Source organism: Hirundo rustica, chromosome 1 (assembly GCF_015227805.2).
Source record: "Hirundo rustica isolate bHirRus1 chromosome 1, bHirRus1.pri.v3, whole genome shotgun sequence".
Classification (NCBI taxonomy): domain Eukaryota; kingdom Metazoa; phylum Chordata; class Aves; order Passeriformes; family Hirundinidae; genus Hirundo; species Hirundo rustica.
Genome location: NC_053450.1, coordinates 116,372,652 through 116,390,375, shown reverse-complemented (window position 1 = coordinate 116,390,375; position 17,724 = coordinate 116,372,652). Strand labels below are relative to the sequence as shown.

The 17,724-nt window shown below is 35.5% G+C and overlaps 1 protein-coding gene across 19 annotated transcripts in view; it reads right to left on the bottom strand.

Moving 5' to 3' along the window:
- Positions 1-201: 201 nt before the first annotated feature.
- The window catches only part of SLC4A7 (solute carrier family 4 member 7), a 93,042-nt gene continuing 75,519 nt past the window's right edge, over positions 202-17,724 (bottom strand). For 13 of the 19 annotated variants that reach the window (XM_040061071.2, XM_040060946.1, XM_040060978.1 and 10 more), the window contains 10 exons: positions 16,108-16,269; positions 15,055-15,168; positions 14,455-14,616; positions 13,953-14,204; positions 11,686-11,754; positions 11,048-11,221; positions 10,559-10,690; positions 9,673-9,764; positions 7,781-7,888; positions 202-4,648 (listed from right to left, as the gene is read on the bottom strand). In XM_040061071.2, the coding sequence (XP_039917005.1) occupies positions 4,567-4,648; positions 7,781-7,888; positions 9,673-9,764; positions 10,559-10,690; positions 11,048-11,221; positions 11,686-11,754; positions 13,953-14,204; positions 14,455-14,616; positions 15,055-15,168; positions 16,108-16,269 (1,347 nt within the window). In that variant the 3' untranslated portion in view covers positions 202-4,566. Of the gene's footprint in view, positions 4,649-7,346; positions 7,367-7,780; positions 7,889-9,393; positions 9,446-9,672; positions 9,765-10,558; positions 10,691-11,047; positions 11,222-11,685; positions 11,755-13,952; positions 14,205-14,454; positions 14,617-15,054; positions 15,169-16,107; positions 16,270-17,724 lie in introns of all 19 variants that reach the window. The other 6 variants (XM_040061006.1, XM_040061033.1, XM_040061111.1 and 3 more) reach the window with 3 other exon arrangements.

Below are 17,724 nucleotides of genomic sequence, written 5' to 3'. Positions count from 1 at the left end.
CGGCCCAGACGGGACCCCTGGGCCAATCGCCTCCCCTCTTCTTGGCCCGCCGGCCAATCGCGAGCCGCCGTGCTGCGCAGTGCCGGGGACCGCCGTCGCCATGGGCACCGGGACGCCCCGGCCGGGCCCGCCCCGCAGGGTCCGACCCCAGCACCCCCCGGGCCCCGGCCCGGGGCAATGAAAACAGAAGTGGCCTTAATGGAGTCCAGGAGATTGTTTATTGCTTTTACCAACTTTCTGAAACGTTACAAAAGATAATTTTATTCTAGCAGTAATTAAAACAACACAAAGGCTGAATCTTTCACATTAAAGACAAGTCTGAGAGTTGTGTTTTCTGTATAAACTGAATACTGATTCTACAGTTGGAATAATGTTTTCATTTGCTTTGGATTTGTTTATCAAGTAAGAAAACGTCACTGTAATTAGAAAAGCAGTCATAAAAAATTCGAACCGTACAGTATATAATCACATTTCAAATAAAGAATATTAAAATCAAAACTGCAGTTCAGCTGCAAAAGCTGAACCTGGAAGACACCTTTGCACAGGAGCATCAGCAAGAATAGAAAGGAAAATACTAGAAATGATGTGTCTTTCCAATAAAATCATTTAGAAAAGTATCAATTTTCAAACTCATTCATTATTCCAAATAAATGTCAACAGATACTAAATTCAATATGAAAGTGTCTTTAGGTAAAGTTCAACACCAACTACAAAGTCCTACAAGTTTTCACTAAAAACATTATAAAATAAAATCGACCAACTTACTGAGGAATTTGCTTTATTTATAGCACTACACTTATGCTGACTCAAAGCTGTGTGCATCTACAGACCTAAAATTTGCTATAAAATAAATTATTGTTGGTATAAACAAAGTATTTCCCACGTTTTGCTGTACTTGATAATTTTGTCCTAGATGAGTAATTAAAACATTACTAATCATAAGAAAGCAAAAAGAAAACTAAGCTTGCTGTGGTGCTCGCCTGACAGATTACAATTGTGAACTGAGAGTCACGAACTATTTACTTTATGATTTACAGAACCTATGTACAAGACAAACCCTTTAGAGCGGTGCAGGCTCTGCGACGTGACATCCACTTGTTACAGAAATATTTTACAGCCTGTCGAACCTGCCTTTGCAAAGGGCACAAATTGGGAAGTGACCGTATAAAGACAGAGATGCAGGTGAAGCAAATGATAACTTACGGGAGAACTTTCATTAAACGAAGAAAAAAATGGCCAAGATACTTGGTTGAAAACGATCCCAAAACCTTCAGGGCACCACGTTCTACCCTGACAGGTTTTATGATGACAAACTTGGCAATTTGGAACATTTCACGGAACAATTGTAGAAAATATTATGTTATAGCTGCAAAATTAACCTAGGAGGAAATTGTTGTTAACTTGGGCATTTGTAAACAGAATGAAAAACGTGTCACTGTAATACATATATGAGAATAGCAAGAATGAGTTTTCTAGAATATAATTTAAACACAAAACTGCATTTTAAGTGATACATTTTAGATGATAATTTAAATGGAGTGGTCAAAATTAAGACCTACATTTCATGTAAACATTAATATTTATAAATAAATTAGGAAAAAAAAAGAAGGAGAAAGGAAAAAAAAAAAAAAAAAGGGACTTCCTGAGGTGGCTCTGCAGCCAGGTACACAGTAGCATTATGCTCCATTCCAGGAAAGAAAGGCATCTATAAAAAGTGCAGGGTTGTTTATTTTCCTCGAACTGTTGGAATGGAAATCCATTGGCGTAGTTTTTACAGGGCTTAAGCCCTATGAAAAAAAAAAATAAATCAGTGCACAGCAATTATCACTGCTCTTTTGCATCCATTAAGGCAAAACATATATCTAGATACAATAAACTACATCCTTAACTGTCTTATTTTCTTACTATGTGTGATTTTAAAGCAGAGAAGGTGTAAAATGAGCAGTGAATCACTTAACCATACACTAGCAACAGGGATTTATGCACTTAATACCAGATCTTCTCCTGTTCATATGGCAAGAAAGTGCAAGTTTAACTACTGCCCAAGAACACTGGAACTAAAGGTCACTGTAAACTGGTTTGCCAAGTCATGGTATTTCTGGCACTGATTAAAATATCTACACAATTAAATAAATACTGTGATCAGATTTGTGGGGCTTTGGTTTTGTTTCCTTTCAACTTTACTCAAAATATACCTAACTTCCTGTAATATTGACCAAAACTTAACTCTTCTGAAGTAGAAGCCAAATACAAGGTGTGCAGCACCATGGAAGTCTGATTTCCAGCATTAAAGAGTTAGAAATCCAAGAGGCTTCTAGTAATTTTTTTGGGTCTTTGGAAACTGTTGCAGGACTGTGAACACAAAGCGTAAAACACTCCTGAGAGGACTGAAGTCCTGTATTGTGAATGATGCTACATAAAATGCTCAGAATATCTCTTCCTTCCTTGATTCAGAGCAAGAGGTACTGAGTAGTCAACTAACTTACATGCAGATGGTGTTTTTTAGGATTTTTTTAAATAATGTAGGAAGTTTTGATAAACCATCTGCTGTAGTTTCATTGTTATCTCAGTTTGATCAGAGGGATCATTTTCTGAAAGAGCACTAAGTCAAACTAAGGCACAAGCTACACTATTATTTAAGAATTGGTCAAACTGGTAATGCAGATAGATCCCTCTCTTGCTTCGCCACTGACCTGAGCCTGTTATGACAGTTTGGATACCATTATTCACATAGCTGTACACTACGATTTCCTTGCTTTAAAATGTCTTCTCGGAATTCAGTTAAATGAAAAAAGGAAAAAAAAAGTTAAATAATTGCATTACATTTAAAGGGAACAGTAACAGTCCATGTAACATAAATACTATTTTTAAATGTTTCTATTTATTCCCACTGATTGCTTTACTTTTGTAATATACAATTACCCTCTCTACAGATGACACTTGGCTGAAGAGCAAAATTCCACCTCAGGTGGTGTTTTCAGATAAAGCCTGCCCTCCTCCAGAATCAGCTCCTTTTGCAATTATTGAGAATTTTATCACTTGGTCCATGGTAAAACTCCCAACTGCCAAAGCAGAATTAAGCAAACAGCATCTTCTAGTATTAAATGAGCACCGATTCTAATAAAAGCCATCGTAATGCATCCAGAAAGGGCTAGAGGCAATTCAGAATGTAAAGAGAGAATGTTGGAAATTAAAGCCAAAAAAACTAAGACATAAGGCAAAAAAATATTAAGAATGGAAACTGTGCAGGTAAGTGATCAAGATTTTCATTTATATATAAAATTCTCATTATTTCAAATATTATAATGCTAAACACTAGAACCTGAAAATGCAAGTACAATAAAGAATTAGAAAGTCAGATGCACTGACTGCATCTTTATCAGGAGTCCCCAAAAAATCCCATTTACTTTAATAAATGAATATTTATTTTCTCAATTCATCTTACATGATAGAAATTTATACTAATTAAATAAATAAAGTGTTTAAAAATAAGTTGGTGTGCTATCATATATGCCCTTTACAACGGAGAGGATCAGAACTGTACATACAAATACCGCAACCAATTAGTAATCCATAAAACAATACTGATCACAAACCTATTCCAGAACCGAACTACAACTAATTTAATCAAATACACAGTAAATTTAACAATTTATTAACCAAGAAATATATTTGATGAAGATATGAAACACACTAAAATCTCAGAGCTGAGTAAATCAGATGCTGAAAATCTATGGGAAAAAATGTAAGCAAGAACAAGAAGGAAAGAATTCAAGAGTACTGATGTGGTAAGGACTTGTAATTTCCTATAGACCAATTGCTGCCTGTAAATCCAATTTATATTGTGTAAACATGGAGTGTCCAGAATGGCAAATACTGACTTGGGACTGTAATTACCATTACTGCACTCATACTGCTACTGGACAATAATGAAAACTTAAGAGAAATTTTAAAAAGCCAAAGAAAGCAGCACACCAGGATATTTAGATACATTTTAAGGCTTAACTAACCACCTGACTTAGGGCTCTAGGCCACTTCTGTAGAGTAGGAGAGACAGAATCCAGAAAACACTAGTGTGTAGTGGAGACAAAAAACACAGTAGTTCATGTCAACAGCACATTTACATTTGTTCTATGAAACCACTAAAAAAGTATACCCTGCAAAAACAAGCACTAATCGCCTGCATAGAAAACAAAATTTTTGTAGCGCACATTATAAACAGAGGTATTGCAAAACTTTAAGCAATGTGGACCAGTAATCATCAGCAAAAGCTGACGTAACTTTTATGCATATATGATTATTGAAAACAATAAGCATTCATTACAGTCTTCCTATTTAAAAATGAAAATAAAATTTTCAATAAAATAAATAGCTGAAGTGTGATTACCACTCATCTTTTTTGCTGGGGAAATCTTCGCATTATGCAAGCATATCTACAGTGTCCTAAACAATGGCAGAAATTAAATATATGTTGCTCCTTAAACTGGAAATCACACTTCCATGGTATAATATCCTACAGTGATATATATACACACACTAATGCACGCAATTCCCGTTGGTTCCATTCTATAAAGATGTTTCAGCATCCACATATCTCACAACATGCGAATTTTCCACTTCTATTTTCACACTTTCTGGTTTTTCAGAGCTGTTTGAAAACAAAGAAGAAAATGTAAGGTGTGGCTCACTTTAGGCAAAGGTTAAATTTCAAACGTTTTATACTCCACAATGAACACAAAGTATTTACATAAGGATGCTTTTATGATGAGGCATTTCTATTACGTTTTAGTAATTGTTAAACACTATTCACCGGAACAGTACAACCTTGAAAGAGAGAAAACACCAGTATCTCATTCATAAATATCATATCCAATTCCACTGCTTTTACGGATATGAAACTGTTCATGCAAAACGTCTTTAAAAACAAACCAACCCCCAACACAGCCTGCCAAACTGTCTAGGTAAAAATACCCAAAAATACATAACAAGCAATATTACTAGTACTTCTTTTTTCTTGGGCAGGGAAAACATCTGTTCACAAGAATGGGAGGACATTTCAGTCTTTTCAAAAGGGGAAACCACACTTCCAACAACAGCAGAGGACAGTAAGAAACCTGTGTAAGAGTCCATTCAAGTGAAGCAGAAGACCCTAAACATAAGTGGCACTGGAACAAGCGACACTGTTAGGAACACAGACACTGAACAGTGCCAAACTGAAGGACAATAAGGAATGTCCCAAGGTAGTTCAAAGTCACTAGAAGATGAAATGGAAGAGCATAAGACAAAGGATGAGCTTCAGAAGAGATGACACATCCGTAGAGTTGCTCTTTAAAGAAAAAAAATGTATTAGAAATTCATGCAAAGAGAAAAATTCTGTCTCCTTAGAAAATACAAGTGTGCTGAGATTCCACAAAGACTGTAAACTACGATAGATGGTTGAGGTAGAAAGAAAAGGCAATCTGATCAATTCAGAAAAGGCAAAAAAAATTTAGAAATTTATCTTTTAAAAATATATGATTTTCAATAAATCATGCCAAGCCACAAAACATGTCATCTGGAACTATAAAAGACATGCCTCCTTCGAACTGCATTAGTATTTGAATATACATCTGAAAATAGCACTGCCTACAGAACCATTTTTACCACAGCACTAAATGTTTGTCTGTACCACTAGATGAAGACAGTTAAAAAAGACAGAAAAAACTTAGAACTGAAATGAGTAATTAATTGGAAATTACTTTTGAATGACCAGTATTGACACCTCTGAATGTCAACAGGATGCAAAGAAACTGTAGCAAATACCTCAAAACAGCAACCAATTAAGTTAAGGCTCAAGAAGTCTGCCTTTGACCATTTTCCAGATTAATGCATTATCAGATTGCCTGTTAAAAAGCTGGTTTCTGGCACCAGTGGTTTTTATTTTCAATTTGTAGTTTTAGCAAGTGTCCTACCAACATGGATTTTTTTACTGTACTAAGCTCAAGCAGGGTATCTTATGGAATCAAAGGGAAATGTCTTATAGCAAAACAACAAATAGATGGAATAATGAATACAAGGCTAAGCACAACAAAAACCACTGCAAACTGGTCAGAAGCCTGATTTGCTAGTATTGGATATATCTCCATACTATCCTATCCTACTCAGGAACGTGAGAGATGAAGTTGTACTAACTTATAACTGCCTGAAAACCAAATCTAAACATCTGAATTCTTCTGGATAAAGAAAGGCCTGTATCTCTTCAAGCCTTTTACACCCGATGGCTATCAGATAATTCATAAATTCTGTAATGGGCTTCTGAGAATTTAACAAGAAAGGGAAAAACCTATTAAATAAGGAGGGTATACTGATACACATACTCTCTTATCTCTTTAATACCTCTATTATTTGTCTTCTTGATGGTCTCACTCTTGAGGTACTCAAGTTTTTGAAATGTTTTAATTAAATGTGTTTAACATTTTAAAAAAGTTTAAACAATACAGCCTAGACATTCAGTGGAAATGGTGCCTGCATTGATGAGTCTGTTAAGGTTTTCCTCATGCAATACACCTCAAAGCCCTTTCTCTGTCTCCTTTACCCTTGGTTGACCTGCTGTCTGGCCAAAACAAAACATATTTCCATGCCTACTTTGGAGCAATGCATATGGTAAGTTGACAGATGGTATAGTGCTAAGTCACTGCTAGTGTTTCCAATAGAACCTGAGATGGCTTGGACAGAGCTATGCACAGAGTAGAAACACTTCAGCCTTGGACAGAGTATGCACATTCCCTCCTCACCACAAACACTTTCACTAAGATGTAATTTTATACAAAACCTGACAATTTTGTATCTCTGAAATATGCCCTCCTCTGACTGAACTGGCTGAAAGGGATCAATCAATAGAAGATGCATACAATAGACACCAGGGTTGCTTAGGTTTAGCTTTCTGAGGCAAACATGCCCATTCTCCCCTTTCCTACATAAAAACTACTAAGCAATAGCTGCATGGATGTGGAGCAGTCCACAGATACCAGTCCCTATAAATTAGAAGCGTTTCAGGAAGTTGGGGATATTCTGCTTAAATATTCATGTTTTGGCTTGTTTCCCTAGATAGATGCAGCCAGACTGGGAAGAAATTAGGATAAATAGCAAAATGATTCATCACACTCAGACTTTGATGGGGAGTTCAAAGAGAAGAAAGGCTACTGGCCAGCAATGAAGATGCGTGTCAGCTTATGGGGAATGTTCACAGCACTGAGGACTCACATACTTCATTCGAGTGTATTTCAGTGAAGATAGGATTTGAGACACATTTAATTTTTAGATATTAAAAATGAGTTGAGGAAAAGCAATCCAAGCAACATACTCACCCACAAAAACAGGGCAGATCCTAGGGCAGTACAAAGCAACAATGAAAATGCTGGACTTACCTATTATTCCCAGTGGAATTTGTATTATTGAGGATCAAACCACTCCCATGCTCATGTACACTCTGGTATTTAGACACCCCAAGCTCATCAGAATAGTAAACACTTGCATTAAGCAAATAAATAGTCATTTAAAAGTTACTATTTAAAATAATACATTTAATAAAAGAGTAATAAAATAATTCCTTATAGAAACTGACAAAATTCAGAGCAAAGAGGAAAAATTAAGCTCAAATTCAAGTTTGTCTTAAGTAAGAAGTCAGTAACTCAGATTCATAAACCACATTTACTCTTTTTTAAGAGGTATTTCAATAAATACAAGTACAGCTGCTAAACACAAGATGATAGTTAGAAAAGGCGTGATTAATTATAGCTACCTCAGGTTAGCTCTGGTTACTTTGGCATTCTCAGTACTCATGGAAAGAGCCTTCCACTGTGCAGTTTTGGCCATTTCATCTGATATGTTTACAACTGAGGGATCAATGCTAAAGAACAAACATACTTTCTGGTTAGTATTCAATTCCTTGCAATACTATTATACTTACTGTCACTCATCATTTACATCAGTTGTGCCTTCTTTCAATATTTACACAGCCACAAGTTCAGTTCGTCTCGTAAAAGTATATTTCAAAAAAACCCTGAAAATTTAACTCACTAGCACTACCATAATTACATAGCATCTCAAAACAATTCTTCACATAGGTAACAGTAAGATATTGCGAATACTTGAGAGGTAATCCATGCCTAACTTCAGAAAATTATTTTGCATGCCCAGAAATGATGAATTGAATCACACTGTTGTGCTAAGGCTTTCATGAATCAGTTACTTTAAGTAGCTTCTAGGAAATAATCAAGGACAAAAATTTAGCAAAGGTTAATAAAATTTCAAATATTCAGGTGAGATTTGAAACTATTAAAAATCTAGAAATCCCAATTATCTTGACAGATAAGTTTTTTCTCCTCAAAAGCCTTATCAGATATTTTGCAAGGTTCTTCTGCCAGACACCCCCCTCCCAAGTGCTGCAGAGGGTAAGTTTACCCTCACAAATGTTAAGTTTGTAAAGCCTATTTCCACTTTTGTCCTCCACACAGTTACATGTTATAGTCACAGCAGACTTAGGTGTTACCTGTAGGTCTGTTTTTTGTTCTGTTCCATATTTAAGCTTCAGAATCTACCCCAGGTCATCTCTAAGTTGTTTTTGTTTTTTGTTTTGTTTTTTTTAATGGCAGAAAAAACTTTCAAAGTAATTTTTCCTCAGGGATCCCCCACAAGACATACAAGGCAGCAGAATACATACAAAACACATACACACACATGAAATATGTCTCTGCTGTGAGAGCAATTAGCAACTCAAATGTTTTTCTTTTAAAGCTTTAGCATTTTCATTTGAGTTGCTTAAGTCTGATTAACCCTGCTCTCAGAATAAACAACAGCACACCACACAAATATCTGTCTAATCCAAATTCCTGTCTGTTCCCATCTCTCGTCAGGACATACCTGGTACTACTCTAGATCCACAGGAGGGCCAATTTTTAACCTAGGAGCCCTTAGTATTAGAGAAGAAAAGAAAACCTGTAAGCTATTTATCTGTCACATCTTCAGGTTGTGCTGGAACACTTGAGAATACCTGACAACTAACTCCAGTAAGGCAGACACCAACTCAGACAAAATGCCTACTAAAGCTGAAAGAATTTCCATGACTGAAATTCCAGTACTTCCTTTTCTGGAAAATAACCTATTCTTACATTTATGATCAGAGAATAATCTTTTAGAGTAAAAATGTAAAAATGGTCTCCCGTAAAATGGAGTGTTTTGTACGACAAAAATGATGACTTTAGCCCTCGCTTAGGTAAACCAAATAATTGCACACTTAGATTTCTGCTGAAAAACCCAAGTGGCTGGCAAACACATGGCTCAACTGATGCTATTAGTTGCTTAATGCTCAGTATTTCATGCACAGTAGCACACAAATATTCTGTAGAAACTGACCAAGGATGCTTCTTCACCTTTAGTACAGGTGGTCGAAATTGAGTCATCTGATCTGTACAAGATGGTCATGTAAATTTATAATTAAGATGCAGTTTTAAAGAGCAATGCAATATAAAAATACTAACATAGCACCATGAGATATATCTTCATATTTCCTAATCATGGCTAAGTTACCAGCTTGGGGGAAAAAATTATTTCAACTCATACACAACCAACTTAATATAAAGCAAATTACAGCCTCTGATAAAAGAACTTTTAAACAGACACATTGTTTTATACCTGTATTTCAGGGATTTTACAGGAAAATCCAGATTTGCTTCTCCATATGCAAGGTGTACACTGTCATTGTCTGAATACATTCTCTCTGCTTCCTGTAAATTCCAAGTAAGAAGTTTGTAAAATTGCTCACATAGCAGAAACCACAGTAGTATCTCACGTAATTCAGTTACTATCTGAAGTTATTCAAGTTATATGATAGGTATTCCATAGGGGTAAGAGGCACTTCTGCATAGGTACCGCAGTCGAATGCAGGAGACAGAGCTTCTGAACTTTCCTCTTGGAAGTGTTTTATTAAGGCAAGGGACATGAGAGACTGGGGAAGGAGGGTGTTACAAGCTTGGCAAGGAATTTATCTTGGCGGTGTACAGCAAGGCAGAACTTCCATGGAGAAGTTACAGAAGCTATCTTACTGTATTATCGGTAACTAGTATTTGCACTTAATGACAGCTCCACAAACACACGAGCAAAATGTCCCTGATATTATGAACACTTTTGTGACTAATTTAAGCAGAATCAAGAAATTCTACTCCATCACTTCCCTCCCCCTCTTCTTTCTCTCTTGTTCTCCATTTTCTTTCCTTCTAATCTGATGAAAGACAACCCAACATTTTTGTGCTAACAACTGCTTCTTTCCACTTTGCTTGAAAATGTTGATCACAGATAAGAACCATAGTTTGTAATGGCATAATTGAAACAGTCGTTTAATTCCTTAACCACCAGCAACAGTTCCTCTAGTAGAAAGAACTTCATCTCATTAGGGAAGAATTTCAAATTATGTATCTGGTCCGTAAGGTCATATGCTCAGGTCACATAAAACTCTTTTAAATTGCATTAAGGGTTTCCTAGAAATGTACAACATGCTCCGTTTGACTGTTTTCACACTTACTTCTTTCTCTTTTATCTTTTTATCATCTTCTGTCTTCTTTTTACTTTCTGGCATAAGATCATCAAGCCAGCTAAGCTCTTTTTTGGTGAAACATAAATCCATGAGCTTGCGAATGAACACTAATGCTAGAACCTAAAGGGAACCAGAGACAAAATACTTAATATTAAACTATTCAAATGAACAAAAATGCACACACACTTTCAGTACACTCAGAATCTGGAATTGAAGCCCTTTTTACTAGTACTAGATTTTATCTTACTCCAAAGGTAATTAATTTCCACTTTCAATAGCTATTCACAACTGAATTGCTTGTTTTCAGGAAATGAGGAATCTTTGTGTTTCAAAAGTGAACAGCATGTTCTACAGGGGATTTTTGTTTCTCTCCCACTCCCTTTTTTCTTAAAGGCAGCAAACATCTTCTGAAGGTACCCTGAATAATATGCGTAGTCTTGTACAAAAAATACTGTTCTGGCTAAACAGAAAACTTACCATCATAGGGAAAACAACAGCAGCTGCAGAGGCTTTAATCACCCACAACAGAACTAGACAAGTGAGTTGAACAACTGTAAAGATATGGACCTTCCAGAGTGGCACGTAACGTAGATATATCAGGTCAGGTTGATGCTTGGCAGGCATTCCAAACAGCTTTATACGGTCAAAAAACTGCATGGAAAATAAAAATCGTACTTCAGTGCATTATTTTTTGCCTCTCCAGAAGAAAATAAACATTTTTAGGCAACTATAGGAATGTAAGATAATCCCAAATAAAATACTAATGAAAAACAGTGAACATTCAAGGGGGTGGAACTGGGGTCTGTTTTGTGGGGGTTGTCATCCCCCACCTCTCACCAATAGTAAAAACTTACTGAATATTTCAGAAAATTTGTTTCTTAGCTACACTACTGAAAGAATAAATTAAAAAAAAAAAAAAAAACCAAAAAAACTGACAAGTGAAGACACAACATTGTAAGAACAAATACCTGAACATCACACTCAAGAAATTATCCCACATGCTATTGAGATAATATGGAACAACTTTATTGTGGCTCACATAATGTGGGGCGTTACAGTCTCCTTTTCATTCAGGGTTAAACAAAAGCAAACTGCTCACTAAAATCAGACTTTACCTGAATGCCTTTTAATGAAGATACTCCCATGTAAAGAAAGACACCATACAAAACTGGCATTGGAATAAACTGGGGAGGAAAAAACACCCACAGTTAAAAGAAGAATCAACATGATATAAGAGAGCAGTCCATATCAGTGAAAGTAATTTTTTACTTTATATTTTACTTAAGTGAAATCCGAGGGCCTTTATTTAAAAGAATACATATTTAGAACTTGAGCAGCAAAAAAATCTACAGCTAACAAAGCTATCACTAGGATAAAGAAGTAGCTCTGCCTTGACAGCCCATTCAATTTCCTAGGTTACAACCAAAACTTCTATTCGTGCTAAGTATACTGTTTTATGTTGCTATTTGATAGGAACTGTATCACAACTACTTTATTCTGTACAACTTCATGAAGTTGCCACATTAAGTTTTACTTTTGAACACTTGCATATCTGGAGCAGACAATATAAAAACCTCACCGTACCAACTGAGCTATGAGCATCTGCTAATTATTCAGAGCTAAGTTTTGCTCCAGTAAGAAGACCAATTTAAAGCTTATTAAGATAATACTTATATTAAATAATTTAAATTGTAATATATAATAGCTTATATAATTTTGTGCAGTGTGATTTTATATTTTTTATATAAATTAAAAGCTTACTAAGATAACAAAGTTACCCACTGATCTCAGTGGCACTTGCATCAAACCTCTGCAGTGAAGCCTTCTTTGCTCCTGAATACATTAAGATTTCAAGTGAAGGACAGCCAAGATACAACATGAAATCTTAATAAAAACTGCTTCTATCAAGACTGAACAAAAACCTTTATTTAAACAGGGTGAAATAAAACTATGTCTTCATTACTGCATGGGGGGGGGGGGGGGGGGGGGGGGGGCGGGGCTAGTATCTTCACTCTAAGTTCTGTAATTTGATACAGTATCTTCTGCTGCATTAAATCACTATAAATCCACACATGGAACAAAAGTACAGCAACTGACAGATGCAAGGCTTTGTTCTCCTTACTTCTTTTGAACAGTATCAGTCATTCACACCAAAAAAGAAAAACATTTCTTAAAGAGCAAAGAGTAGTAATTCCATTCCTATTACCTTGGGTCCATAAAATAAAAGTAATAGTTTGGAAGAATAAAAAGTTAAAATATGGTGTTTAAAACACTTTGCTTTAGCAACTAAGCACTTTCAATTTTTGCTTCTGAGCAACAATAAATCTATTTCAGTATTTCTGCTTTTGATTCTGATTGTTTGCATTATACACCTGAGCTCTTGGTAAATTTTTAATGAGAGATTGTAAAATCTGAATACTTATTTTTTGTAACTGTTATGTCCTTATATCCTATTCTTTTCAGACCTTTACATTCTTTAATGGGCATACAAATGGTCAACTATTTAAAATTTATAATACATAACTACTTATTAAACTATAGCTGTATGTATACTGGATTATTCTTTCCCAATATCTAAATTTGAGAAGATACATTTCTTATGAAATTACTTGAGATCTGTCTTTGTTTAAACAGACTTTTACAAAGTTCTTTAGAAATACCAGCAGTTATGCAATATCTGCATTTCTGGCAACAAAAGGATAGTTCTTTCATTTCTCCTTTTAACTACTGGATTTGAAACAACAAAGCAAAGATGAACAGATTTTAGTAAATCCGAACTGAGTAATTTTCTTCCAATGGAGTCTTTGAAAGGTCACCAGGGATATAAATTAAGAGATAAATTGTAATCTGATGCTACAACACAACCTGCAAAATCACCATTACACTGTGATTATGCATAAAATAATCTTGACACTAAAAATCAAACGAAGTTTAGTATGCTGAAGAACAAGAAGTGAAAAATGTCATTTCATGCTTTTAAAGCAATGTTTCTGTTCCTTCTGCTACACCCCATTAATTCTGCTTAAGTAACTTTATTTCCTTATCACACTCCTTTTCTCTCTCCATTTATCCATTCATATAAAAGCTGCAGTTTTTAGTAACATGAACTTAAGAAACTAAAAAAGAGCTGGCAAGAAAATCAGGTAACACAGGAAAAGGTTGCTTTCTTCACTAGTCACTACATTCCTAGCTTTCTCAGATTTCATTTTCTTGTATCCTTCCATATTGTCTCTATTCAACTAACATCTGTTGCTAAAAAAGCAATTTGAGAATGAGTCCAGGCATATCTTACTTAACCGAACTTTCTTCCATTATGAAATGCTAAATCACAACACCAAAATCAAAAGCCTAAAGAAAATACTTTGGGAAAACTGCCTTTTACCTTTAACACAGAGGTCATGGACACTGACATCCCCATCAGCACAAAAATCATCAATCCTGTCACTCGCTGCTCCCGGATTCCCAAAAACTTTGGTTGTTCTCCTGGTGCTGAGCATTCAGATTCAACTTTCAGGCTGTTAACATGACTTATAGACAGGACAGTTGCAGCAACAAACCACGGTAAGCCCATGAGAGAACAAATTCCCAACATAATACCAACCATGAGCAGATCAAGATGATAACCACAGCCTTTCTGTAAAATTAAGCAAACAAATAACTTGATATTTCTATGATACTGTATTTTTAACTCAGCAGGTGAATAACCTACAACTACAAAAGTCAGGTAACTTTTGAGAGTGTCCACAAAATTATATTTGTTCTTGGTTAGTCAATTTATATACATATTTAGCAGCTGATGGTCATTTCACAAATTTGCAGCATGAATCTGATTTAAAGTAAAGGTGACTTACATAACATTAGACTTCTGTAAGAATTACTTTTACCTTCAATTTATGCTCTTTCCTGTTTATAATAACGGCTGTTATTTGTTGATCCATGAAAATGAGAATGGTACAGAGTAAAGCAGGAAGAGCAGCAATCAAGAGTGTCCACCAAGGATTGCCTCCAAGAGGATCTATGAACCATCCTCGGTCTTTTCGGGTGGGCTGAAAAAAAAAACCCCAACCCATCAACAATGAGAATTAAATTACTAAAACAGAATGCAGATCTTATCACAAACAGCTTCAATGAACAACAGATCAGTCTCTTACATATATATTTAGGTTGTTTTCCAATGGCTTTGACCAAAAGACTGATTTAGCTGTTACAGGTAAACATGACACTTAGATGGAAAAAATTAAAACAAATCCATTCAATTTCACTTTGTACATTTGCACAAAAGAATGCTTCCTTTTCAGTAAAAATACAAAACGTAATTTCTTCTGTCAGATGAGACATCCAAAACAGAAAAGAAAAACTACATGATCAACTACATTGTAATCGAAAAGGAGAAATTTCTGTTTCTATACAACTCAATTGTTCTACTGTTCATAAAACTGCAAGCATTTTAAGAGTTATGTTTTTCAAAAGGTTTTGTTTCTTACTTCAAACTTCTCTGGAACATTAAGCTTAGGAGAAGGTATTCCTACAAAATAGTCAATCACAACCATGGTTACTATGGTCAGAAATACAGCGAAGTCACTGATGGTGGAACGCACCTATAAAGGAAAGACTAGTGTTAAGTCTTGCTTTTTCACTGTTATAACTTGCATTTGTAGAAAAACGATTTTCTCTCCTACAAAAAGTGAAGTTTATTTTTATTATACTACACCACTGAACATTATCTATTTTTTCTTGTCACTTTAAAACTTAAGCTGCCTACCAGCATAGTATGAAGTTGCAGAGAACAAGTATTTCGTACAAACTGTTCACTCATTTAAAAGTGGTCTACTGCCAGAGGAAAAATTACTTCAAACAACTCCATCATCTTTCTCTCCCCTCGATCCCATTAGGAGGTTTGGCCATCACAGCTAATCCTTGATACCTTAGGTCAGTAATAGTCATACATTTCATGTTTTAATCGATAGGAGGCAGATAATTTGCAATACATTCATATTACCAAAGATAACTTTATTAAACAATAGGAAGACATTACAGAGATGAGCTGAGGTTTGCAGCAGATCTAACCACTAAATTTTGCCTAGCATAAATTACATAAATCAGTCTAAGAAGAATCATCACATTAGGATCTATTAGAAATGGTAATCCCCTGAGGAACCACTCAAAACCCAACAGACATCAGTCGTTTGGGGAAAGCAATTAATTGTTTTGTATGGCTAGGTGAGGAAAAGAGCAGCAATATTGTCTCTGCTAATGATACCTGGCAATACTGATTAATGTGGGGAGATGGACTGCTTAGGTCTTTCAAAGTTTAAAATATCTTGTTGTAACTCTACAAAAATACAGAATAAGCACCGAATTTTCTGCAGATAATGTCTTTCCTCAAATCTCCTAAATTTGTAATTATTAGCTGACTTTTGGGTTTAATTTCCTTTGCTGTCTAAAAAGAAATCTCTCAAGACAGAATTCAACTCCATCAAATTATACCAAGGTATATATTACAAGGTAACAATAGTCTAGTCTCTAATTAGAATTACCTTCGTTGGGAAATAGCGTTTGGTCTTGAATTTCTTAAGGAAAGAGGACAGAAAAAATGTTGCAAAAAATAGTATGACAGACCAGAAGAGAACATCTGGAATATATGGTCCATGATGGCCACAAGCTGATCCATGAAACACACCATGATATTCTAAACATTCCTGCAAAGAGAAAAACTCTTCATATGTCTATGTTTTATTCATTCAATATATTCATCCAAGCTTCCAACTTTTCTATATAAAACACATTTGAGAATGCTTCTAATTCCAAAAATTCTTTCCTTTATCACTGCCTCACCCTGAAAAAGCCAGATGTGTGCTGTCTGTTCCAGAAAAGCCACAGTAGCCACCACTTATTATTTCAGGATGCCAAAATGCTGAGAGATGCCCAAGAAGAAACATCTTTACGGTCACATTACTTCTATTCTGTTTTTTTAAAGCATTGAAAGATTGCCCCGGAAAAGCAGAATATCCACCATCAACTTTAAGCTAACAAACATAAAAAAGGATCTCCTTAGTTTCTCCCACCTCTTTGACTTTGTTTTGCTCAGTTAAGGGGAAAAACAGTTATAAAATATGATTACCCAAACCGTAAGAAGAAGTTTCTAGCAAAGTAGGAAAGCATCATAAATAATGGATTTAAATAAAAAACAAAACCAAGTCAGATGATACCTATCCAAAAGCCTTACTGAAATATAAAGCAAGAAGTTGAAGTAGACACATGGAGTACAAGGAAACAACAAGCCAATAAGTCAAGTAGCTGGAAGCAGCACTGCACTAACCTAATTTATTATTTAATTTATTGAAAACTTAACTTATGACAGATGTTATCCCTATTAGCAATCTACTTTGATTATAAGAGAATACCAAATCCTGGATCAGTTCTGTCTCTCAAGTAAGACTAGAAATGTTTTAGAGGTACAGGCATATAGATGAACAGGCATATAAAATAAATAATAAATGTAAAGGAAATATAAAAACTAAGTTCAAAAGAAACTGCCATCCTAAGTGATTATGGTAAACTAGGAGCCATTGGGAGCACATAAAAAACAGTCCTGCTACAAGTCAAGTGAGGCACTGAGGTTTTACATGGAATTTCTACTGTGCAAAAGAGGTGCTTAAGAGGCAATGTTTATGCTCAGACACAAGGGGAGCCCATACACAGATATCCACTGCTGTTCTAGGCAGCCTCAGATGGCCAAAGTAGGCACACAACCTAGCAAGCATAACAAAAACCACAGCAGACCCAAATCATTCAATATCCAAGGTGGGAATCAGATGCCAGGGTAAGCAAAGTGGCTGCACACAGCTGCATTTATTCCACTGCACACTGCTCCAGAAACTATTTATCAGCAAAAGTGTTTCTCTCTAAAAGCCTTCCAGAGCACTTGCACGTGGTAACTTTCCTCCTCTTGACCTACACGTAAAATTAGATATTGGTATAAAACATTCACTGCAGAAGTTAATGCTTTAAACCCTATTCTAAATAGGATTGTTTCCAATTTCAAATAATTTTCTTCCATCAATATTTAGGTAGTTCCTTTGGTTCTGTTGGAGTTCTGTACCAATGTTTAACAAACTAACGAAATGCGTTTGCTACCACACTTTAACTACATA